This window comes from Armigeres subalbatus, chromosome 1, assembly GCF_024139115.2.
Source record: "Armigeres subalbatus isolate Guangzhou_Male chromosome 1, GZ_Asu_2, whole genome shotgun sequence".
Taxonomy (NCBI): domain Eukaryota; kingdom Metazoa; phylum Arthropoda; class Insecta; order Diptera; family Culicidae; genus Armigeres; species Armigeres subalbatus.
This window is the reverse complement of record NC_085139.1, coordinates 8,671,989-8,697,785: the sequence shown is the minus strand read 5'-3', so window position 1 is coordinate 8,697,785 and position 25,797 is coordinate 8,671,989. Positions and strand designations below refer to the sequence as shown.

Below are 25,797 nucleotides of genomic sequence, written 5' to 3'. Positions count from 1 at the left end.
CGATTCTGATAATAGATGGCAGTAGTGTTTTCTGAAAAAGGTATTACGATAATTTTTCGAACAATTTATATGAAGAGTTACGTCTGTTTGTCTGTGGTATTATCATCGGAGTGTAAAATACGTAAAATAAAGCGTAGCCGCCTCGGTAGCCTCATTTGTGTTGATTTCGGTGGTAATATAATTTGCTTGTACTGCATCGCTCACGTTCGAGTTCTTCGGGATGATAATCAACGCAATACGGAAGTCTGGTCTGCGAGTTCGTACCGCTCCCGTTTGCCGAAGATGATTCCTATGCATAGTGTGGATAATTTAAAAAAAGTTTGAAAATATGTTTATGCTGTGTAAGCTAAGTAATAAACTTTTTACTAAAACATCTCAGCTAACCCAAGTAACCGTAAGCATTATAAAATTGCTTCAATGAAGCATTATATTCTATTATAATACAGCCTTTTAAAGCTATCTAGATCTGTATACTAATATAATGCTTATTTAATGCTGCAAAAGGCGAAATAGCGTGCCAATAAAATGCAATGATAAAAGCACTTATAGAGCACTATCTGATGCTATAAGAGTGCAACGAAGTAATCCTGTCAAATTAGACAGCCCATTTATAGCATTGCTAATGCTTCTAAAAGGCATACCTTAGCTAAATTTTATTTAGTCTTCCAATGCTATTTTTAGTTCAAATGCTTTTTTATAATCGTTGAAATATATGCAAAAGAAAAATAAGAGGAAAAAATGATAACAAGATTTTAATAGTGTTTCTTTATACCTGATATCTCTTTCGTAGTTTGTATGAAATTTATTATTGAGAATATTAAACTTTGCTGGGACTCGAACTGAGGTACATTAATTGTCGTTCATCGTTATTGGAGTGCTCTGTAGTATATATATTGTTAGCACTTAATTATTGACCAAAAAATGTAGATGTAGTTCAGTGTGAATTTCGAACTTACTTCGAATCAATGTGATGATGTGATGATGATGACATGAAAGCGATAAACAAAATGATTGATTGTGGTTTCCGCTGTGTGTGTGTTTGAATTCACGATGCAAACAATTTGCGGATTATGTATCATTCGAGTGGGTGACTGTCACTGAAGAAAGAAAGAGAAGGTGGACGAAGGGTATACACTAGCGTGCATGAAATGGATTGTACGCTAAAATCCACCTTGTATGAGTGTTGGTATTCGTTCAGGGGCGAGAGCTTCGGTTTTTCTGTATAAAGCGACTGCTCGACATTCTGTTGGCTAATCTTGAAGCGGCATGTTGACTAGTCTTGCGAGTGCCTGTTCAGGAGCGTTTTCGGTTACGACAATTGGCGCAGTCGGTAGCAGGTAATTCAAGTAAGTATTTTCCGTGAAGCGGTACGGAAAAAGCATTAGACAATGGAGTTCCAGTAGGCTCACCATGACGCTGTTGCGGTGGTGAGTAGGCTGAGAATGGTCCAAGGCAAAAAAAATGCCAAAGGAGTTCCAGTAGGCTTACCATTATGATGGTAAGTAGGCTGAGAATGATCCGAAGCCTAGAAAAAAACGAAAAATGGAGTTCCAGTAGGCTCATCATGACGCTGTTGCGGTGGTGAGTACACGTAAAAAAAAGCATTTGTTTTATTTATTAAATTAGATATATATTCATTATTATGTATACAAGCATGAACTTTATTACTCGTCCAATAATGTTCATATCATATTTGAATATAAAGCATTTAGCGTGTTGATATATTATATTTTATTTGACAATAAACAGTATAAGTTTTACCTAATGGCAAAAATGTATAAGAAAAAACTTATACTTTCGATTCTAAGCGGATATGAGAAAAAAAACATGGCGCTGGAAGCTTGCTGGAACATTTTCGAGCATTGAATCAGGTAAATATCAGGTGTAATCTATCTGAATATATACAGTTTATTATAATAAATGCATTTCATTTGTGTAAAGCAGTGAGCTTGCAGTCTTAAACGAATATTCCAAACTTGTCCCAGTCATAACCGGGCACACATCTCATCGAATCTTTTATTATTAACCAACAAGAAAAGGTAAGGCAAAACATCCATTCCAGTTTGGTGAAGTCAATTATCTTAAATATAACAAATCTTGACGATGTTGAGAGAAGTTCGCCAGCAGCTTAAACTAAAATAGATTAATTTTTACAGCGCTATTGGTCCGTCATCGCCCGGATGAATCGATAATTGCACCGGAGAAACCAGTAGTTTGTAGTTGTAAACAGCGTAAGCTTGACATGCGAGATTGTTCCTCCTGGCTGGCCATTGGTTCCGTACCGTGGGTATCGTGACGTATGGCGACGGAGTATCCACAACTGTGATCGACCAAGGAGCTTAATATCTTATTCCCGAAGCTGTAACGAAGAAAAACATCACGGTGACATTGAAAATGCTCTTGGCTATAATGGTAGAGCAGCTTGCGCAGTGCATGAGCCACCCAGTTCCCTACACCCCAGTATAATACATATGCGATACGAAGCGTGATATGATTCGTTGCGCCAGTGAATCACAGCCCTAACCTACGATAAAGTATGGAGAACTGAAAAACGATATTGAAATGTCTCCAAAACCATTGATGATTTGGATAAATAATAAATGTCGAGACAAATCTAATTCGTTTGTTTTTTTTAATTTGAGCTTATTTTGAAGGCGGGAAGAACAAGAATATAACATGAACCAGGTAAATGAAATTCATAATCGAATCCAATGATTTCATTATCATTCGTGTAATGACGTTCATGTAACAACTGCATGAATGTTATTACAAATCTAATAAAAGATATTCGGTATGGACTTGAAATGTATAAGTTTCATATTATGAATATCATTCGAATGTTTCATGACCTTCATCTGAAGAATACATATGGTTTATATAAAAAACGCAATGGCAAAAATGTATGTGTTTTGGCAAATATAATCATTAAGAAAATTTATTTTCGTGTAGGCTGAGAATGGTCCAAGGCTAATATAAAAGAAAACAAAAAAAAAACATCTCATGGACGATGACGCTTTAAACAGAAAATGTGTTATCAAAAGCTTCGAGTTACTATTGTTATCCAATGAGCCTTGCAAGCTTATTACTCTGGGTATTCAATTGTGGTTCGATTTTTATAGTGTATATGGATGTTGGATGATTTGAACATGAATCAAATTTGGATTTGTATTGGATTCGATTTCGACTGGATGTGTATTGGATTGCATTCGGATCGGATTTCAATGGGATTGGATTTGCATTAGATTTGGATCGTAATTGGATTGAATTTGGATTTGGTTTGTATTAGTATTGAACATGGATCGGATTAGGATCAAATTTGTATTGGATTGGATCAGAGAAGGATTAGATTTGGAACGGATTAAGATTGGATTTGGAACAGATTTGCATTAGTTTAAGATCGGATTTGGAACAGATTTGGATTTGATTTTACTTTGGATTGAACATGGATTGGATTTGGATTGGATTAGATTAGGATCGGATTTCGATGGGATTGGATTTGCATTAGATTAGGATTGGATCGTAATTAGATTTGGATTAAATTTGGATTTTATTTGGATTTGGAATGACCATGGATCGGATTTGTATTGAATTTGTATTTGATTGAATCAGAGATAGATTGGATTTGGATTACACTTGGATGGCATTATATTTGGAAAGGATTTAGATTGGAAATAAATTGGATTTGAATAGGATTTGGATTTGTATCGGATTTGGATTGGTATTGGATTGGATTTGGATCGGATTTCCATTGGGTTGGATTTGAAACAGATTTGTATTAGATTTGGATCGGATTTGGATTGAACATGTATCGGATTTGGATTTGTTTTGGATTGAATTAAAATTGGATTTGGATCGGATTTCGATTGGATTTGGAACAGATTTGGATTTGATTTTGCTTTGGATTCAACTAGGATTGGATTTGGATCGGATTTCCATTGGATTGGATTTGAAACAGATTTGCATTAGATTTGGATAGGATTTGGATTGAACATGTATCGGATTTGGATTTGTTTTGGATTGGATTTGGATCGGATTTGGATTGAATTAAAATTGGATTTGGATCGGATTTCGATTGGATTTAGAACAAATTTGGATTTGATTTTGCTTTGGATTCAACATGGATCGGATTTGTATTGAATTTGTATTTGATTGAATCAGAGATGGATTGGATTTGGATTACACTTGGATGGCATTAGATTTGGAAAGGATTTAGATTGGAAATAAATTGGATTTGAATAGGATTTGGAATTGTATCGGATTTGGATTGGTATTGGATTGGATTTGGATCGGATTTCCATTGGATTGGATTTGAAACAGATTTGCATTAGATTTGGATCGGATTTGGATTGAACATGTATCGGATTTGGATTTGTTTTGGATTGGATTTGGATCGGATTTGGATTGAATTAAAATTGGATTTGGATCGGATTTCGATTGGATTTGGAACAGATTTGGATTTGATTTTGCTTTGGATTCAACATGGATTGGATTTGTATTGGATTGTATTTGGATTGGATTAGATTCGGATCGGATTTCGATGATATTGGATTTGCATTAGATTTGGATCGTAATTGGATCTGGATTAAATTAGGATTTTATTTTAATTTGGATGACCATGGATCGGATTTGTATTGAATTTGTATTGGATTGAATCAGAGATAGATTGGATTTGGATTACACTTGGATGGCATTAGATTTGGAAAGGATTTAGATTGGGAATAAATTGGATTTGAATAGGATTTGGATTTGTGTCAGATTTTGATTGGTATTGGATTGGATTTGGATCGGATTTCCATTGGATTGGATTTGAAACAGATTTGCATTAGATTTGGATCGGATTTGGATTGGATTTGTTTTGGATTGAATTTGGATCGGATTTTGATTGGATTCGGAATGGATTTGTATTAGATTTGGATCGAAGTTTTATTAGACTTGGATCAGATTTGGATTTGATTTGGCTTTGGATTGAACATGGATCGGATTTGGATTGGATTTATATTGGATTTGATTTGGATCGGATTTTGATAGGATTGGATTTGCATTAGATTTGGATCGTAATTGGATTGGATTCGGATTAAACTTGGATTTGGATTGAAACATGGATCGGATTTGGATTGGATTGAAACGGATTTAGGTTGGAAATGAAAAGGATTTGAAAAGGATCACTATTGGATAGGACTTGGATATTGTTTAAATTGAATTAAATTGGATGAATATTAGTTTTGGAATGGATTTCGATTGGATTTGAATATTTGCTGAATAGGAACAAACTCATGAAATTGTTTGTTTGCTAATTACTAATGTAGCATATTTTTATTCAAGTAAATGAACGTGTCCGAGTAGAGCTAATGGGTAATGTAGTATATATTGTTAGCACTTAATTATTGACCAAAAAATGTAGATGTAGTTCAGTGTGAATTTCGAACTAACTTCGAATCAATGTGATGATGTGATGATGATGACATGAAAGCGATAAACAAAATGATTGATTGTGGTTTCCGCTGTGTGTGTGTTTGAATTCACGATGCAAACGATTTGCGGATTATGCATCATTCGAGTTGGTGACTGTCACTGAAGAAAGAAAGAGAAGGTGGACGAAGGGTATACACTAGCGTGCATGAAATGGATTGTACGCTAAAATCCGCACCTGGTATGAGTGTTGGTATTCGTTCAGGGCGAGAGCTTCGTTTTTTCTGTATAAAGCGACTGCTCGACATTCTGTTGGCTAATCTTGAAGCGGCATGTTGACTAGTCTTGCGGAGTGCCTGTTTAGGAGCGTTTTCGGTTACGACATGCTCCTCTGCTGCTAGGGCCATACGGGATATGTATGAATGTGATGCAAAATTAACAATTTAAACTCAGCCTCTTTGATTTCAATCTCATCTGCTGCGTTGCCAGCATTCATGTTATAACCTATATTCATATCCCCATATACACAAGATAGGACGAAACTGCAGCATATAATTTTGGTAATAATTCTATGGCTAGAAATATTCTTACACAAATAATTAACACACGAACTTTAAAAGTTTGCCATTTACAAATTAAACTTTTATTGTTTGCAATGATCATTTTAAAAATAATAAATAAATAAATAAAATTTAAAAAAAATTTCGCCGTAAAACTGGCAACTTTGCCGTGAAAAACGAAAGTGAAACGTCAAATGTTTTTGCAAAAGAAAATAAACAATCTCGATAGTTCGTAAAAATTTCTTCCATCGCTTCGTATACGTGATATTGAGCTCGATATTGAATTATAATTTATCCTGTGCGATCGGTAAGTTCTTCGTATTGCAATAAAATATTTGGAGTGAAATTCAATGGTTTTTATAGGTGCCTTTGTCTCGGCCATGACCTCAAATAGACATCGTACACTGTCTCAAACGCTGCTCATGCAATTTTCGCTGTAAACAACAGATTATGGAGAACAGAAGCGGCTGTGATTTAGAAAATTCCTGCTCCAAGAAAATTCTAAAAAGTATTCGATCATACCAACGGGCAACTAAATGATGGCACTCCGGGATAAAATGTTCTGTTCCCAAGTCTGTTCCAGTTCCCGCTGTGTAAGTTAGAACTGAAACGTTATAAAAGGTACGTAGTATTTAAAATATTCAATATTTATTTATTTACAGGGAGTTCGTGAACAGATACCGATGAAAAAAAACTCAAAGGTGCAGCCCAATCGGGTTGTACGCAAAGGAGACGTTGAACTACGTGGCAGTACTGGTAGTTTTCGTGATTGTCTGCTGAGATTGAGTGAGCATTACAAACCATGGTGATGTCGTTCGATAATTGTATCTCGATTCGAAGCAACGGTAAATGCTACTTTTAAACTTATTTTTTTATTCTAATAGATTACTAAGTTAAAAAGCAGGCCAAGTTCCAGTTGGAATGTAGTGCTATGCTTGCGATACTTGCGAGTTTGACTGATTTACCAAAACCGATTGCTAAACTGTTAGCAAGTGTTCAGTAGTAAATAATCATATATAAATATTGTAACACACTGGAGCAGGTTTTACGCGGAGGATATGGGCCGCGTAAATTAAAACAACGTAAAAAACCGCATAAATTCCAAAATATGTCTAAATAAATCGCGTTAATCCCGAAATTCTAGTGAAAAAAAATGCATTAAAAGCGATTCGTGTAAAAATAAAACGCGTAAAAAACGAATTCAGTGTACCTCGGGAATGAAGCGTTGACTCTTCCTTGATCGGATGGTCCAACTAAATTGAAAATCCATCGAGAAACGGCTGAGATATTAACGATCAAAGTCTATCATATTTTCGTGACGTTTTTCGATTTTTTGCAATCGTAAAGTGTACCCCAATATAGAAAAGACAGACGTAGTTCTACGTCAAAAATTCGACTTGGATGAATTTGAACCACGAAAGGTGATGGGCATGCTTACAACTGTGGACGTGGAGCTCTTCCAGCCAATCCAATCTTGTGGCCTCCTCTGTTCCAAAAACGTACTTCGGCTAGCAGCGAGGGAGCAAAGAACACCAAGATATTTCTGATCTGGATGAATTATTTTTATAGTTTTTTTTCCCGGAAGGCGGAATTTATGCCGAATCGTTTTATGGAATTTTAGAACGTCATTATCAGTATGAAACGAAATCTGTGGTACGACAAATAGCTAAAATTATAGCATTCCATGTAAAAAAGACACATTAAAATAAATGTTATCAATTCCAGAAATCAATGAATGTACTCAAATATTTTGCACACACCGTTTGTAAAGCTTGACTAAAAGACTGAATGAACTTTTAATAAGAAGCCCGGATACCCATAGTGTTGTAAACCAATTTACACAGCCTCGCGAATTGCAATGATGGCTCCCCAAAAATCCACTTATATTCAAAGAATTTACCGATGAGGAAACCATTTTTTCTTCCTAAAAACCGATAATGTATATATTGTCGATGCAGATGAAATCAAGAACATGTATGAACTTGTCTCAACTACGTCGCTCGACTGAAACGTCGCTTGTCGCTGGTGACCCTTTCCAGTAAGTGCTCCAGCGACGCAGGCAAATTCAATGCGTCGCTGCAGCACCAAACTGGAAAGCGCTCGCTGGTTGAGCGACGCGACGGTCCAGCGACGTTCCAGCGATGTCTCGCATAGACAATAAATAGAAGCTGAGTTCTAAGTTGATGGTTCAAATATGCTATATTAAATACGAGATTAAATATCGCTAATAACCTTTATAATAACTGAATGTCTATAAATAGATTCAAGGCTTGCATTCCTAATGCCGACTTAGAGCAACTATGCACTTGTAGTGTTAAGTGTTTCAGAGCATTAAATCTAGCAATAAATGAGCATTGCAAAACAATATAATGCTTATAATAATGCCAAATTGTTTGGGCTTCATAGCATTAGCAATGCTTTCATAGAACATATAGGCTTGAATAATGCTATTACTTAACTTTCAAGCAGCATAAATGCCAATATAAGGTCGTTATGAGGCTATGATCTAATGCTTACGGTTACTTGGGAATAGCTGCTCATTTCAACATCGTTCGCGTGTTAACCGGTTGATTCGAAATTCATCTGTGTTATGCGATTGTGCTAAGAGAGGCGCTAGTGTTCAATCGCTTTGACATTCGATTAGTGTTTATGCTGCTGAATGTTTTATGTGTTGATGACGATGATGATGATGATTCATATAGAAGTATGCGTTAAGGTTGGTATCGTGTTCAAAAGAAATTTCTTTTTCTATCTCAATCACATGTTAAATTCCGTTCTCTGAATCGGAAAAGTAAAGAATCGAAACAAAATTCTTACAGCAGTATCCACATGAAAAGAACAAGAAACAAAATTGGCATTTGTAAGGTTCCCACGCAAAGGAATGGGAGCTGTCACTTTACTTCCGGAAAAATATTCTGCTCGATTATTCCGAAAGTAAAAGTGACAATTTTCTCCATGCAGATCAGTTGTCAAAATTCCTCTTGGTAATATTGAACAAAATTCCGTAACCTCTGTACTTTTTAAGTCGATACTGGCCTTTAGGAGCAAACGTCAAATGGGAAATAATAATGGTCGACTGTGTTTCTCGCGATTCTGATAATAGATGGCAGTAGTGTTTTCTGAAAAAGGTATGACGATAATTTTTCGAACAATTTATATGAAGAGTTACGTCTGTTTGTCTGTGGTGTTGATATTCCTTGATATCAAGAATATTCGAGTAGTCTATAATGTTCCAAAATCGCATAAATACGTTCCGAAATCCCTTGAAAGTATCATAAAACTTATTTAAAATATACAGCGGCATGTAACACTCATTTAAAGTTACATATTTTCTTTGATTCCAATAATCAACATTCCCACCTATTCACACCGAAAAAATCAACCAACATTATTTTCCGTGCATCAAGTGATTTGACGTTTGCGGAACCACTTTCCGACAGTCGACCGTCGGACCGTCGACCGTCGTTCGAATATTTCTATTCTCGCAATATATTGCGATTCTTTTCTTAAATCCGCATTCTAGCGCACTAGTTATGCACCGGGCTCCCGTGCGCCGAGTTGTGCGCCATGCAAAAAATAAATAAGACAATGTCAAACAGATGTGATCTTTTGACGCGGTTTTTCGCATTTGCTTTTAAAGTATGCAACATATTATTGTCCCTCGATGGATAGTTAGTCTTTGGTGGAATAAACGGGATCTTTTTATTTTTTACATTTGTTGCTACTGCATTTGGATCAGTATACAGTATACAGTACTGTAGTAATAATTCCATTAGGTAATCGTGTGTAATATGTGATGAAATATTTTGCATTTCCTTAATCAAGGTACCACAATATGGCAAATACCTTAGCGGCGCACAATCGAGAGAAAAAGAGATGAAATAGCAAAATGCTATAAAATCTCGAGAAGCATAATACTAATTTAAATGAGTAAATCCACTTATTCTCCTAAAATGGGTAAATTTTTCACCAGGGAGAAATTATTTCTGACGACCGCAGGATGTTGACATCCCTGGTGCGTTACGGTCTCTTAACGTTAAAAGTGTAACAGGAGCTTAACTCCTTTGACAGTTGCGCTCCGATGCATTTGCATTTTTCAAATGTTTTCAATCAGGAAAACTCGAAGGAAAAATCAAGCAAAATTTTTCATAACGACGTATGTAACAAAAGTAAACAAAACGGGGTTTTTAATACAACGTGACAATCACACGCGGCTTTATATAATACGCATTGATTTTACTGATTTCAGATCTTAAAATTCTTTAATTCGATCTTTTTGCGAATCGACGTATGTAAAAATTTCTATTTTTGAAGTCTCTCTGTTACATACGTCGCTTTAACATATGGGAACTGAGAGCGACCTATGTAACAAAAAAAGCAAAACAAAACAAAACTGCAGTTGCGTCAATCGTGCAACTATGGAAAACCGACCAATGTACACCGACGTACGTGTAGCATACCGGTGTATGTATAATTTTATCGTTTTTCACAGTGAATTTGAATGAACTGAGCTTTGCTGTGAAGCACGCTTATTACGTGTCATGTAATGATACATGCCAGCGGAAAAAAGTATTGAAAAAAGATTTAGTTTTAAAACAGTTTTAGAAAAAGTTTTGCCAACTTTCTGCAAAGGATTTCTCGAATCCTCATAATTGTTACATACGTCGTTATGAAAAATTATGCTTGAAATGGAGAGTCGCTAGTATAAACAACGATTTTCTAAATAATTTTCAGTAGTTTTTGCCGTAAAACTTGAATATACCTTCAGATCTCGTTTTTTCAAAATAGTTAAATAATAGTTCAATACTTTTTCGAAGCTGTATGAGTTTGAGAGAATGGAATCGATGATAACTTTTCTATTCCTTCTAGTGGTTCTACTGCTCGGATTAGACAATGGTGAGTCACTTTGAACTTAGACGATTGTTCCTTTATATACAAAATACTCATTAAATTTATCTATGTTTTCAGTACATTCCCAAAGAATTAAGGACAACATGTATACACCGATCAGTGGGGCACATTGCTTTCGACGGTTAAATGGGACCCACGTAACCGGGTGCAGTTCGCAGTTAGGTGGATCGGTGGGCGTTTTGCACTTCATCCGCTCGGAGGCCGACATCGATTTCGTGGTGCGAAAACATCCGGCACCACCGTATGCTCCGGTCCTGGCACCGCATCTGTTTACGCGGGAGAACATTCTTCGGTTGCGCGATCAGGGCGGTCGGCACGTTTCCGCCGTGGTTTTGATCAACAACGCCACCGAACTGCAACAGTTTAGCCAGGAGTCGCGCTGTCCCAATCAGTTCAGTGGATTTGTTGGCGGAGCTGCGGGAATGGGTACATGTGATGCACAGCGATCGGAAGCCAGCTGGAACCCTTGGGGGACGGGGTTGCTGTTGGAGGATTTCCCATTCCCAATCTACTACGTAGCAGATCCTGATGAGATCGATAAACTTTACGATTGCTTTGAGAAGTTTAACAACTACGATTTGGACAATCAGCACAAGCGAAGTCTTTGTAGCATCGAGGTGCACGCATTTATGTCTGCTGCTGTGGATACGAGAGTTTGCCTAACAAGATCGACCGTTTTCAATTCGTTGACGCCGGTCAAGTTTTGCGATCCGCTTCAAGGAAAGAACGTCTTTGCAACCCTATTCCCTCGGGTATTGGTAAAGTCAGAGGAGCGAAAAGTGGATCCAAGTGAGAGAATAATATTGGTATCCAGCCGCATGGACACGACAACCATGTTCGACGGAATTGGATTGGGAGCGATGGATTCGTTGGTGCCGTTTACGATCTTGGTTTCGGTAGCGCACTTTTTGGCCAAGGTCCTACCAGAACGGGTAAAGTCCTCGGATCCGAATGTACTGTTTATGTTCTTCAATGGTGAATCCTACGATTACATCGGTTCACAACGCTTTGTGTACGATTTACAGAAGGGGGCGTTCCCAACGAAAGGAAGTCTGACAAATCCCATTTCTATGGATAACATCGATTTGATGATTGATCTTGGAACGATGGATGATCTAAACAAGCTTAGAATTTATAATGCATCGGAATTATCTGCTGCAGTTAAAATTGTTCAGATGATTGAAAAAATCAACTCTCGTTATAAGTTCAATATTGGTCTAGAGAAGGCTAATGTTACAGAGGGTCTGCCACCGGTGTCATCCCATTCGTTCCTGCGGGAAAATGCCTCTTTTCCCACTGTCGTATTTACATCGATACCGGGAAACCATTACTACCATTCCATTTACGATGATACCGAGAATCTCAAATTTGTTTATGGAAATCATTCAAGGGATAACGATTTTACTCAGCTGGAAGATTTAGATAAAGAGAACGTTTTGTTTAGCCAGGACTCTATCCAACTAAAATTAAGAAATGTGTCATCCTTGTTGGGCATGGTCGTTTATGAGCTGATCACTGGGGCCAAGTACAATCCCCGTTTTGGAACAAATAGCGTGCTAATCGATGAATTTTTGTACTGTTTCTTGCTATCTGCCGATTGTCCACTGTTTCACGCTGCAGCAAAGCCAGACTTTCCTAAAGCATTCCCCGTGCCTCCGGTACGTTACATAAGTGTCCATTCTACCCTGCCGTCTGAGGCTTCCGGATGGACGCACCGTCTGCTCGGATTGTTGATCGGACAGAAAGTGGACAAGAACACCAAAGCGGAATGCCAGGCGCTGCATCTGCCCTACAACTGGTACGCGGGCTACTCGGGCCTTGGTGAGTGCCGTTGGACGACACAGAACTTCACCCAGGCACTATCGCCGGCTTTCCTTGACGATGAGTACGACTTCAAATCGCACCGTTATTCGACCTGGACCGAGTCCACGTGGCGGGAGATGTCCGCTCGGATTTTCCTGCGACCCTCGGCCTCGCACGAAACGCTAACCCTGTCGATTGGCTTCGTCGTGATGGTGATCTCGTTTGTGATGGTGTTTCTGATCAACAGCCGATCGGAGGTGCTGTTCAATCAGGGTTCGTCGACGATACCGTAAGTGAAAACAAATGCGAAATTCTTTCTTATAAAACAACTTCTTTGATATTATTATCATGGTTCGAGTCCCGGGGACTGACAGTGCCTTTCCGATGTTACAAACTATGAAAACATTATTTTTAAACTATTTCAGGATTACGCCTCCAACTCAGTGCTAATGCCTCACATAACGTCGACTGATATTTGAGATGTGACTCAGTTTCCCGTCCTATCCATCTCAAACCAAAGTCCATTCATCGTTTTCATCAATTCCCCAATCACGTCATCTAAACAGCTATAATAGAATTAGCAAATTTGACTGCTTATTAATTTTTATTCCGAATATCAGACCATAGATAGTTTGTTTATGATTGAAATGTGCGATAAATTATTGACAAAACCTCATAAACACGTGCTTCAATAGAATAGTAGAAAAGAAAGCCGTCTTCACACGATCGACCTTTAACGACTGGTGGTATTGAACTGTTCAAAGTACGCCATTGTCGGTCGGTTTTGATAAACCACCTGGTCCATGTGCGCTAGTTTGCGCTGCTGCTCATCTGAAAGTTGCACGTTTTCCCGTCGGATCTGCTCCGCCAGTTGGTGCCGCCGTTGATTCAATTCTCGATCCTTGAGAACCACCGTCCGATCAAAGTCGTTCGCCAACTGGTCCCACGCTTCCTTGTTGTTTTGCTCCTCCTGACGGCGACGTTCCATTTCTTCCTTCTGTTGCATTTGCCCTATCCTGATTTGTTCCAGCTCGGCTTCACTCATGCCTTTGTACGCGTACGGTATTATTCTGTTGGGTCCTAAATTGCTTATTGCAACTTCGGGATTTTCAGTCAGCATATCGCTGGTTAGGTTGTTGTAAATTTCAGCTAAATTATCTTCTTCGTCCTCTCGCTGCTTCTGTTGCCTCTCGTATTCCTGCTGCTGCATCAGGTGGCGATTGTACTGATCGACATTCTCCTGTATTTTGTGTCTAATATTTCGTTCCTCAGTAGCCAACTGATGAACTCTCTGCTCACGAGCCTCCAGCGCTTCTTCCAAATATTTATCAGCAGCTATCTGATCTTGCTCGGCCTGTCGTTTATCTCGGATCTGTTGTTCCAGCCAGGAACGTTGCTGCTGCATCTGGAGGCGTTTTCGGTCCTTTTCAGTCAGATCTTCTCCGTCGAAGATCTGCGCACCGGATATCGACAGGCGCGGATCATCATCTCCAACTCTTGCCGGGAGAGATTTTTTCAATCCATTCGGGTCGAACAGGTCAAAATCGCGGGACTGTTCTGGCCGTTGGTACAACGACCGAAAGTGGTTCACCTCATTTTCCAGCTGATGACGGAGCAGCTTTTGTTCGCGGTTTTTACGCTCTAGAAACTGAGTCTGACGCCGTTGTTCCTCTTCGAACTTGCGCCGACGTTCCAGTGCATCCTGCTCGATTTCATGTTTTTCCTTCACCTGATGCTCCAAGGCGGTTGCATCGATCTGTAAATTTCATCCCACAATCAATTTGAGCGAACTGTGAATCGATACATTTTATGCCGCCACATTCCAAACTTACCCCAATCACACGACGACGGGCGTTGAAGATGCGCTGCCTGCGAGCTTCTTCATATTGACGTCGACGTTCGACGGCAGCAGCCTCTTTCAAATCCTGGTGTTTTATGTAGAGGGAATTTAACATTTTTTAACTAACGAAGTTTCGGAATTACCACGGCTGACATTCAGAGAATAGTTTTCAAAAATAACATCACGAACGAACGACGCCTTGTCATGGCAACCGGTTCGAAGGTCGATGCCAGTGGTTGCTTGGTGATCGCCCACTTGCGACACGCCCTTTCTGAAAATTGTTTCCGCGCATGACCTCTCGATGGGAGGGTTGTGGAATGTGATTAAAAAACCATATGCTCTTGCTGTTTCTCATGAAATTATCTTTTACGAGTATCGTACGCTAGGATATCGTACGTAATACGAAAACAGAATAAATTTAGAAATAAAACAAATTAAATTCCTTACTAACCTTAATATTTGTTTGTTTAAGGAATTTCTCTAAAGTTTAGAATCATCAATAATTGATTAAGTATAACTGCTAAAGTATATTTTCTCAACGACAATCAATAAATTGGAAACTCCGGATCGATATTGTGGGTCCAGGCGTGCAGGCCGCCAACAATATCCCGCGGCGGTTGCAAACCTTGCTCTTTGAACAATTCCAACAAATGGCGCACGGCTAGCTGCGAGTCGTTCCCGCGTCGGCAAACGACAAACACGGGTACATTACCGCCCTCGGACACCATCCGGGTCAGTTCCGTCGTTCGTCGGTTCTTCAGAATATCGTCGATCGGAACGTTTATTGACGTTGGAAGTTGGCAAATTTGGAACTGGTTCGCACCCCGCACGTCTACCAGCAGATGGGGTACGTTGCCGTCCGCCAGACGCTTGTACTCTTGGACAGTGATGCGCTCGTGTGATGCCAAAAGATTCAGATGCGAATCCTTATCGGTGGCCTTCATGCTGCAAAACTGTTCGTAGTCAATCAGTTCGGTTAACGAGGCATTGTCGGAACAGACGGCGCAATCTGCTTTTTTCGTTCGAAGCTTCAAGTTTCTGAAAGTGCTTTGCTGTCCGTCGAACAGTAAGAGACGTCCGGATAGAACTCCTGCATTACCGAGAATTATTTTGATCGTTTCCAACGCTTGCAAGGCTCCAATAACTCCAGTCACTGCTCCGAGGACACCGCCATCGCCACAGTTTGTAACCGTCTCCGGTGGAGGAGGATTTGGGAAAAGGCATCTATAGCATGGACCCCCATCGAAATTGTAAATCGTGAGCTGTCCTTCAAGCTGTAAGGCACTACCCGAAACCAAGGGCTTCTTTAGTAAAACACAGGCATCGTTCAGGAGATATCGCGTGGCGACATTGTCCGTAGCATCTACAACGATGTCATACGGCTGCAAGATTTGCAAGGCATTATCACTGGACAACTGGACGTGGTGCGTCAATATCTCGATCTGCGAGTTGAGTTCCTCCAGATACGCCTGAGCAGATTGCACTTTAGTTAGCCCAACGGAAGCTTCCGTGTGCAAAAGTTGCCGGTGCAGGTTGGTCAGCTCGACTTCGTCGTAGTCTAGGATGCCTATCCGTCCAATCCCTGCTCCAGCCAGGTAGAGTGCAGAGGGACAGCCGAGCCCTCCGGCACCGACTATCAGCACAGACGCCCGCTTCAACTTCAGCTGACCCTGGACGCCGATTTCGGAGAGAATGATTTGACGGCTGTACCGAGCGATTTCATTGTTGTTCAACTTGTTGATGCAATTCTGGAAAGGGAGGTTGTTTATATTTAAACTCTAGTCGGGATAAGATTACAATGTAGTTCTTCACTGACGAATCATTTAACATAATATTATTCCAAAATACATTAGAAAACAACCAAAAGGAAAACTGATTCGTTACTAGCCCTGTGTGATTGATGTTCCACTCTGAGTCTCGACGGCAAATTTGACCTTGGTCGTTGTGTACCAGCCAAACAGCTACAGAGTCAAAAAGCGGTTGCGAAACCGATTCTGCAGCACGAGCTCCGATATGTAGCTTCATCCTGTCATTATGTTGTCTTTATGCATTGGAGTAGAGTGATGGTTTACTTACTTTCTGAAAATGTTTTTTCAAGGTCTTCAGCTGTTGAACCTTCGCTTTGAGCTGCTTTCGCAACGTTCGAATGTCGCTCTCCAGCTCTTTAATTTGCATCTCATCATCGTTGTTCTCCATATTGTGGTGCCTGATTTTCGATATCTGGTTCGCGTTTACTTTGGAATCATATTCCCTCTGCTGCACGAAGGCTGAAATTACAGCATATTGAACGGATAATTTCTCATTCTGTTTTAATTTATTTATTAATCGCACTTATTCCGCACCTCCTTTCCCACCAGAGCCGTCTGCTCGTTCGCTCAACTCGAATGATCCCCGTAGAAAATTTGACAGCTGGAATCGACCGATTTCGTCGGGTACAATCGGCCGATTGTTGCAACCTACGCTTATGAGATTTTAGCACAGGCCACCCTATTTAATATCATTCCTACGAAATAGCTTGTTTAATAGTGGAATTTCGTGCACACCAATTTAAACGAACGACGAATCAACCGATTTGATCGGTAAAAATCGGGACTACCGACTAAATATAGTGATTAATCGGCCAATGCCTGTGTTAAATTCCCATAAGAGACGATGCAACAATCGGCCGATTCGCACCCGATTTAGTCGGGTCAATTTTCTATGGGGATGTTTTTAGCACACTGAAAGAAAACGATTCTCCGTTAATTTTTGACCTATTGGGATGTCTATTTTGGTTAAATAATCGAATTGGTTTTTTTTATTGGCCCTGACGAAAGCGAGAAAAAAATGGGGAACGGGTGATGCTTTTTTATTTCACCCGGCAAGGGATATAGGACGTCAGTTTTTAAATGCATATCAAAGCGTTAAAACCGTTCAAACACATTTTAGCTGAAAATAGTTCATTTTTTTGGGTTAGAAATTTAATTTACTTTTATATTGGTAACACAAAAGTTGAATTATTTTGATTTAAGGACATAGTTGTAAGAGTACCACGATGGCACCGGACCTTCTACGGGTCAACCCCACACCTTCCGCACCCCTCTCCCACCAGCATTCGAATGCTTCGAACAGCATCGAACAAAAGTTTAATATTCAATTTACTAACCTGTTCACAGTATATTTATTCACTTCCCGTGATCATGAACATATTTATCCAAAGAGTCCTATGTATTTCGGCTCGAATCATATTATAAATCAGCAGTTTCGTGCCAATTTATTAGCCGTTCGCGATTTGGTGGGTTTATCACTGCACTTCACATCTTCTCAAAGGGCACTGGAAATATCAAGTTTTTACTCACTTCTCCGCGCATGATCACCCCGAAATGTTGATGGAATGCAAATTAAACATCAATTTTCGAAATCAGTCACTTGTTTAAACCGAAAACTTATTATAAAGTGCTATTTTTGCCCGAAAAAAACGATTAAAAACTAATCGCGGAGCGAATGTAAACAACGGCACCGGCAGCAGCAAACTAATAAACAGGGTGGTTAAAAAATAATTTTGCTCCGCCAGGCTCAGTCGATTATGATTTATAATTTGGGTGCTATCCGATTGTTTGGGCTGGTTTGATTAGAGGCTTACCGTGCACATGTCGTTTCAGGTTTGTATGACAGTTGATATGGCGAGGTTGAATTTTACATTATTCTGATTCTGGCACTCCGTCATTGGGCGACGGCGAGGGGGGAGACCATATGACTGGATGAAATATTCAAGAGCTTCAACTCCATAGACAATCCATATAGAATGGTCGTTCCAATAGTTGGGAGTCGATTTTAAGCGAGGTTGCGAATCTTTAGCATGATCATTAGGCTTCTCAGAAGGCATCAGTGAAACGTGCAATTCAACAGAATACCCAGAATTTGTCTGTGATATCTATCGCACCAGGGGCAGATAGTTCTAGTCTAGTCTACACAATCGCGCAAGGGGCGCAAGTGTGACGTGGGGGTGAGTGGGGTATAAAATGCTATTTTTCGCTACGTAATCGATGGATCTTTCCTGCGGTGCGGTTTTCGTTCGGTGAAGTCTCAGGAATGTTGCTTTCAGCTATATGGGTTCTCTTTTCGCCAGCGTTTGGAGGGGAGGCACTGTAGCCAGTGTAATAAAAGGTTTAGTTTCCCAAACTAGTTTTCATACATAGTTTCATACCCAAGTAACCATGAAGCTATATATGCTTGTAAAAAACACAACCCTAAAAGTTGACTTAAAGTGGAAAAGGGCAATTATAAGACTTAATGGTTCATTACTTTGTCATGTTGAAATAAAGCATCAGTAATGCATCGCTGCATTCGTAATGCTGATTTAGAGTATCGTTGTCTGACAGTTGATAAATAAATGCAACTTCACATCGTTAAAACTGATCTAATGCAGTTAGCATTTAGCATGTCGATTTATGATTGATATATGTGCAATATTGTAATGCTTGGTGTTACTTGGGTAGTTTTTGTTCAAATCGGTTTTTGGAGGACACTTGGAGCATGGGACGGAATCGAGTGAGCGTGGTGGGGCTGGGTCCTTTTTTGAACTACCCTACTAATATTCTTTGTTTTTTTTTTATAAATACGACACCGATGACATATGACAGTTTTTATTGTACCAATACTTTCAAAGCTTTGTTTTGGTACTCAACCCACCTTCACCTTAAAAAACATGTGTAGATAAGGACCCTAACATGTAGTTTTTCAAAATTCTAACTCTATGCATTTAAAAGTTAACAACATATCACTGTTAACAACATTTTAAAATTAAAAGCATTTTAAAATATACTTCCTATTTGAAGGAACTGGTCTACGGTGGTGCTATCTACTCATTTCATAGCGGCGAATTTCGCTTTTTCATTAATCCATTGGGTTTATGGTGGAAAATAATATTTTTAATTGGGTTGTTGAGCAGAGAAAAATATGAGGTTTTTTATAGTTTAACATAAAGAGCATGCTTTTCTAATCTCCAACATATTTTTATTTTGTTTGTAAACCTTTTATTTTCATTTTTGTATCCAGCCTTCCACGCTCGGTAATGGCGGCTTGTCGGTGTGAAAAAATCAATCGGTCACTGTAGCATTTGACACTAGCTGGAGGAAAACTCACCGGCGAAAAGGCCTTTTTTCCCTTCCCCTCTCCCAGGAACGCCAATGAGCTTTCCTCCAGCTAGTGTCAAATGCTACAGTGACCGAATGATTTTTTCACACCGACAAGCCGCCATTACCGAGCGTGGAAAGCTGGATAGCAAACGATAAGCCATTTTAATCGATAGAATGACAATAAAATTCATAGAATGACAGTTGGCCCATGCAGCATAAGAACAAATTTTTAGTCCCATATAAATTTAAAATGCAAATTAAAAATAGTTCCGGGGCTCCAAAAATTCTGAAAAATTGGGGTTAGGCTCAGTTTTTTATGCAGATTCAGAATATGTAAAAACATGTATACCCCTAAACAACCCAATTGTTATTCTATTGTGAGCAACTGTTTATTGTAATTTTATCGTATTGTTACAATAATTTCTATTGTAATTCTATTGAACTTTTATATTAGGGTTGCTAGCAATAACTGCCAGACGTTTACAAAAAACTTTAAAATTGATTTTAAACACCAATTTTAGGGTCTACGAGGGTGAAAAAGTTTGTTATACCTTATCGGCTATGAATAACGATAAATGGTTCAGATGACAGGTGATACTGTGTTTCTACACACCCGTTTCAAATCACGCAGAGACTGAGTGAAATTGTATTGCCGTCTCTTTTTTTCTCACGGAAATCTCACTCAATTTTCGTAAAAAGTGAAACTACTCAAAAAAAACTAATCGACAAAAAGTTTAAAAGTTTTTCGTTATTCGATTATCAGAAAATAGTAGACACCCTCAGACAATTGAGTATTGTCAGATTCTCTGGATGTGATACACTGCGCGGCGTTTGTAATGTTCCCAAATGGGTACTTGCACAAAACTTCACGCGGCGAATGACTGTCGAAAGGTACGGCCGCGCCAAACGATACACCGCAATGCTATTCACCCATAAGAATCAAGTAAACGGGGTGCAGAAAGCGCGGTGGTACCTTTCCTGAAGGGTTCGCCGCGTGAAATTTTGACAAAATCAGACAATAGAATAGTGTAATACTAAAGACACACTGCAGACACTGCACACACACACCATGGTGGTACAAGGACCGTGGTATACCACGGTTATATACCCTAGTACATATTGTACCATGGTTTTCCACGTTACCAGCATGGTACAAGGCGACACACCTGTGGTACAACTTGTACCATATGGTACGAATACCATCAGTGTGTCATTAGTATAAATCGGGCTGATTTCTGCAATGACAGTTCTTAATGTCAAAACAATGGCGGCTTGCATCTCTCAGATCGTTGCATGCTTTTCCATATAGCCGAGCCGACCTCCAGTCATACCAGAAGGAATCAGATTGTTACCTAAACAGTGAGGAAAAGAAAGTTACATATTTCCCGGCACACTGCACCATTGCAAACCAGAAAAATGCTTGCTCTCAGCAATACGGCCTTGTGGAGACTGACGGTAACGCCTTCCACTTTGCTGGGAAGTGCACGGCTTCTGCAAACCTCTGCTATCGAATTGGCCGCCCGAAAGGGAACCCGAGAGAAGGCCCGCAAAAACAAAGTCAAGAAAGTTGTTGAGAAGGTCGGATTCATTCGGCACGATATGCGAAATAAGGGCAAGTAAGTTGATGTTACGATTCATTTCGGAGAAACGTTTCTAACTGGCTCTATCTTACAGACTTAATGTGAAACAGGCCAACAAACACATCGATGACGGCTGGAAGCAAACCTCCACCGATGACTGCTGGGTCAGTAAGTACTACAAATGGAGAGTGTATACAGTAGAGGAGGCCGTTCAGTGCCACCGGGAAACGCATCACCCAACGATGATCAATCTGCCCAATGCCCCACTACTGGCTCATGTTGAGCTGAACATGCAGGCGGAAAAGATCACCCGTTTTGTGGACAATTTTCAACGTATGGTTGCTATTCCACATACCTTCGAACATGGCGAGAACCGGAACATCATAGTTTTTGCCAAGGGCCAGGAACAGCTGAAAGAAGCCAAAGATGCCGGCGCCACATTGGTTGGCGGAGCTGAGCTCATCAAAGAAATTCAAAACGGTGACCTCCAAATGTCCGAGTATCCCTTTGTTCTGGCCCATCCGAATATTCTCCCAGATTTGGTCGTGATTCGAGGTCTGCTAAAGAAAAATAAATTTCCCAATCCTCGCCAAGGCACATTGGGGGTTGAGCTGACTGACATGGTCAAGAAATACCTGCACGGAATTCAGTACTCGGCCGAAAAGGACGAGAATCAGAAGAATTTCGGCAAAATTGTCGCTTGCGTTGGGACGCTACAAATGGATCCCAAAAAGTTGGAAGAAAATCTGGCTACTTTGCTGCAGGACGTCAACGCGGTGAGACCGAAGCGGGAGGGCAAGTTCATCACCAGGGTGCTGCTGAAAAGCCCACCGTCGGGAGAAACGCTCAAGATTGACCCGTACCTTTACGTGCCAGCTGAAGGTAAGGTTTCGGCTAAAAAGGGTAGGGCAGCTGAAGACGAAGCCGCACAGGAATCGGATGGCGAGGAAGATCAAAAAGCTTCAGCTAGTAACTGAGAAGGTTAGTAAGTTGTTGATGACGGGGTAATAAATTTTTAACTCTATTGCGAACCTATCTTCAGTAAGTTAGTGGTGATCACACAGCTTATAGAATACATAATTTTTCTCACTACCAAAGGTTATTTTTTTATTTAGCTAGCCCAAATAGAACGAAATGAATTCAGAAACCATAAAAGCCTATCTTTAAACAGGTTTATTAGAAGTAAATAGATACATATTTTTCATAGTTATATTAGAAGGTACAAATCTGGAATGTTTTAAGAACATTGAAAGCCTCACATAATACTGCTTCGACAATTTCCAAAACAGTTTGCATCACATATCGATTCGTTCAGACTAGAAAAACTGCAAATCCCCACTTAGGTTTGCCCCATTACTTAGCCATTGGTAGCAAGCCCTTGTTATGTAAATTGAGAATCGAATCTGCAATGACACGGGCCGAGCTTCGAAGATAGCCTCCGCTGAGTAGCATCACCAGCGGAACTTCCCTGGCGCGTGCCATCTCGAAAACAATTTCATCTCTCTCGATCACACCCTGACCGGTAATATCCAAAATTCCCAAAGGATCGCCCTTTAGTATGTCGGTGCCGGCATTGTAGATTAGGAAGTTTGGTCGGAATTCGTCAAACGAGCGGCTCAGGTTGCTTCTTAACTTTCGCAAGTACTCTTCGTCTTCCACGTGGGGTTTCAATTCGACCGCTCTCTTGATGGCAAGCTTGGCCTCGTGATCCCTAGGATAAATCCGGTAGTTGTACATATCCATTATAAACACTCCGCTGTCGTCCATCAGATCTCTGGCATATCCATTTCCCTGGTGAGCATCCAAATCCACGATCATTATTCGTTCAATTCCTTTACCACTTGACTGCAGCATCCGGACGATGAGTGTGATATCCGCGTAGGGACAAAATCCGCCACCATTGTCCGCACTGCAGTGATGAAACCCTCCTCCCAGGTTAATGGCCCATCCCGTTCCAGAAGATCCAGCCAATGCGCATTTGGCTGCTAAAATGGATCCGAACGTTTGATATCGCATCGGTCGCAAATAACTTCGCTGCACAAAATAATTTGGCACAAATATCAATGGTGGTATTTCCGCTATCTTGGCCACGTTTACGCTCCACTGAAATAAAAAAAGAATGTTCAAATGTCCTTTGTTTTTATACCTAGTATCCTATGTGCAATCTTTGAGCTCACTTTCAAGCTTTCAATATACCGCTTCGTGTGCACGTCCAGCAGCTCATCAACGCTTATCTCTCGGGGCTTGTGAATGTCCTTTTCACCGGTGATTAAATTACCGGCCTTCAGTAGACGATAAATGTTACCTCCCTTGGCAGCATCGAATGGATGCAGCCTCTGGAGGCCACAAAATCGCACACCGTATTCCGGCCGGTACACGATCGGCAACTTGTCACTGTTTCGTAGATCCTGGTCATCCGGTGGTGTCGCAGAATCTGGCTGGCTTTTATCCTCTTCATCCTTGGAAACAGTCTTCGAGGAGCAACTAAGTTTCAAGCACATTGTACGGAAACTCGGTCAGATCAAGACTTCAAATACGGTAATTTTTTTGTAATTAATTTACACAATATTTTTGCGTCTTTCGTAGAGAGAACACCCAAAATAATGATCGCCATCATCATCATCATCATCCTCATCATTGTTTACAAAAGACGAATGGGAGGAAAATGTGGGAGGAAAACATCAAAAGACTCAAAAGTTTAGACGGCTCACAATAATGCTGTCCAATGAGCAGCTCGAAGTAGCTCGAAGTTGTTCCTGTCACGCTCATGCCCGTTTGTTGACAAAAAAGAACGAGCAGGACGGGACCAACTTCGAGCTACTTCGAGCTGCTCATTGGACAGCACTAATGTATCAGCTTCGTTCACACTGAAGATGCTTTTGATTTCTTTTCATTTATTCAGCATGGTATTCATTGATTGGAGAAAATTAAAAATCTGAATTATTGAGAAAAAGCTTCAAAATGTTCTTGAAATAAAATGAAAACGCGGTTTACAACGAATAAAAAAACATTACTTTGAAGTGTCGATTGCTAATGATCAATAATTTTAATGAAAGTTGATGAAAATTGACCAAAGTGATTACAAATCTAAAAACTGTTTCGCCTTTTTCATAAGCATTGCGCATCCAACTGTCAGTCAGTCTTTTATTTCATTCCACAGCTTGCCCATCGAAAAAGTAAAGCAAAAACAACAATCATCCATCGAAGTGAAGTTACAAGTTACAGACATAAAAGACAGAAAAACGTATTCTATAAGCCACGAATCCTGAGAGGCATTTCGACACTTCATAATAGTGAATCTGTTTGTTCAGAATCTTATCCCCAATCTGAAGAAAATCTCATAAAAGTTGTGTTTCGTTCAACATCCCGCAGTGGAAAAATGGAGTGATCTTTCTCGATACCCTCTCAAAAGTGGCGAGGTGTAGTAGATTGCAGCTTGGAGGACATCCTATCGTAAAAAGCTTGCTTGCATAATACAGTGTCAACACCGCACCATTGAAAAGTGTTCGTAACCAAGGACGATGCCGTTGGATAGTGGCGTAGTGGGAGGCGGTGGAGCATCCTCCGACAGAGTGAAGCAAATTCCGTCCTCCGTCGGGTGCGTTTGCGGGGGAACTGTCGGTTCCGCAGTTAGTGTCACTGGTTCCGTAGTTGGTGTTCCGAGCGGTGGAAAACAGCTGTCGGCTAAGAAATCACTGAAATTATCCAGCTTGACGGATGACATGATTGGGCCCCCGTCGGCCACCGGAAGCCACCATGAGGAATCGTTTCGGACGCGATTGCACCATCTGTTTGCACAGATTGAGAGGGAGTTCGATTTGCTACACGCAGAAAACCTGAGCCGTAAGTTTTTGTTCGGTTGTGATATTTGCGACTTATTTCGCGTGGCGATTCTCAATTCACCAACGGGAGTAACAAATTAGCATGATTGATTTTAATATATCTATTCTGCAGAGCAAAACTAATTAGCATTAGCATTAGCATTAAGCAGTTCGCACAAACTCGTAGGTGGTACAAGCCAAGACTATTGTATGAGAGTAGCATCACTTTCATCCGTTACCACAGATATTGATTTGGGACTAATCACTAACTCTTAGATGGAAGAGCAATGTACTCTCCAATAGTCGAGATCTGTTCTGTCCACGTCCTTGCGAATGCTGAGGAAGGGGAAGGATGGTTTGTTGGGCACCTACTTAAGAAAGATGCAGAGAACTCTACGACCTCTCATAGGTGCCACGGGAGGTTTTGGGAGTGTGTGGAAGGTTATAACAGTAGGAATCGTTTTGGTAGAACGTGAAACACAGAAAGAACTAAGATAGAAATACAAAGTAGGAAAGTGACGAGCCTGGATTTGAACCCACGACCTCCTGCTTATAAGGCAGAAGCGGTAGCCACTAGACCACCGAGGTCGTCTATTCTGCAGAGCAAGACTAATTATATAAAAATCTTAACAATACGCTCTATGAAAGTCAACACTTTTATGATTTCGTTTGTGATCACTATGATCGAATTCTGTTGCGATTAAGTTTTTGGGGACACGAGAATCGGATTTTTATCTTTTCACTGTCTGCTCAAAC

At 40.2% G+C, this 25,797-nt stretch overlaps 6 protein-coding genes across 8 annotated transcripts in view; 3 read left to right on the top strand and 3 right to left on the bottom strand.

Moving 5' to 3' along the window:
• Nucleotides 1-10,660: 10,660 nt before the first annotated feature.
• LOC134220885 (nicastrin) lies at nt 10,661-13,363 on the top strand. Its single transcript, XM_062700051.1, has 3 exons — nt 10,661-10,865; nt 10,938-12,972; nt 13,109-13,363. Exons 1-3 carry the CDS (start codon nt 10,805-10,807, stop codon nt 13,131-13,133), a joined length of 2,121 nt encoding a protein of 706 aa, XP_062556035.1. The 5' UTR covers nt 10,661-10,804; the 3' UTR covers nt 13,134-13,363.
• Nucleotides 13,364-13,398: 35 nt separating this feature from the next.
• LOC134220915 (RIB43A-like with coiled-coils protein 2) lies at nt 13,399-15,009 on the bottom strand. The gene is made up of 2 exons (XM_062700071.1): nt 14,516-15,009; nt 13,399-14,439 (listed from the first exon to the last, which is right to left on the bottom strand). Exons 1-2 carry the CDS (start codon nt 14,636-14,638, stop codon nt 13,417-13,419), a joined length of 1,146 nt encoding a protein of 381 aa, XP_062556055.1. The 5' UTR covers nt 14,639-15,009; the 3' UTR covers nt 13,399-13,416.
• Nucleotides 15,010-15,030: 21 nt separating this feature from the next.
• Nucleotides 15,031-17,188, bottom strand: LOC134220897 (adenylyltransferase and sulfurtransferase MOCS3). 2 transcript variants are annotated; one of them, XM_062700065.1, is made up of 3 exons: nt 16,866-17,188; nt 16,600-16,790; nt 15,031-16,271 (listed from the first exon to the last, which is right to left on the bottom strand). In XM_062700065.1, exons 2-3 carry the CDS (start codon nt 16,717-16,719, stop codon nt 15,069-15,071), a joined length of 1,323 nt encoding a protein of 440 aa, XP_062556049.1. In that variant the 5' UTR covers nt 16,720-16,790; nt 16,866-17,188; the 3' UTR covers nt 15,031-15,068. The 2 variants fall into 2 exon arrangements, with proteins under 2 accessions (XP_062556049.1, XP_062556042.1); XM_062700058.1 differs by having other exon boundaries at nt 16,855-16,948.
• A 3,743-nt stretch (nt 17,189-20,931) lies between these two features.
• LOC134220866 (large ribosomal subunit protein uL1) lies at nt 20,932-22,244 on the top strand. Its single transcript, XM_062700029.1, has 2 exons — nt 20,932-21,256; nt 21,315-22,244. The coding sequence occupies exons 1-2, from the start codon at nt 21,057-21,059 to the stop codon at nt 22,195-22,197; spliced, it is 1,083 nt and encodes a 360-aa protein (XP_062556013.1). The 5' UTR covers nt 20,932-21,056; the 3' UTR covers nt 22,198-22,244.
• Nucleotides 22,245-22,378: 134 nt separating this feature from the next.
• On the bottom strand, nt 22,379-23,836 carry LOC134220874 (histone deacetylase 11). Its single transcript, XM_062700040.1, has 2 exons — nt 23,398-23,836; nt 22,379-23,323 (listed from the first exon to the last, which is right to left on the bottom strand). The coding sequence occupies exons 1-2, from the start codon at nt 23,719-23,721 to the stop codon at nt 22,574-22,576; spliced, it is 1,074 nt and encodes a 357-aa protein (XP_062556024.1). The 5' UTR covers nt 23,722-23,836; the 3' UTR covers nt 22,379-22,573.
• A 517-nt stretch (nt 23,837-24,353) lies between these two features.
• LOC134220851 (WD repeat-containing protein 37) overlaps nt 24,354-25,797 on the top strand; it is a 35,051-nt gene continuing 33,607 nt past the window's right edge. The window contains exon 1 of one of the 2 annotated variants that reach the window (XM_062700018.1): nt 24,354-25,063. In XM_062700018.1, coding sequence (XP_062556002.1) covers nt 24,742-25,063 — 322 coding nt within the window. In that variant the 5' untranslated portion in view covers nt 24,354-24,741. The remainder of the gene's footprint in view (nt 25,064-25,797) is intronic. The other variant, XM_062700010.1, reaches the window with a different exon arrangement.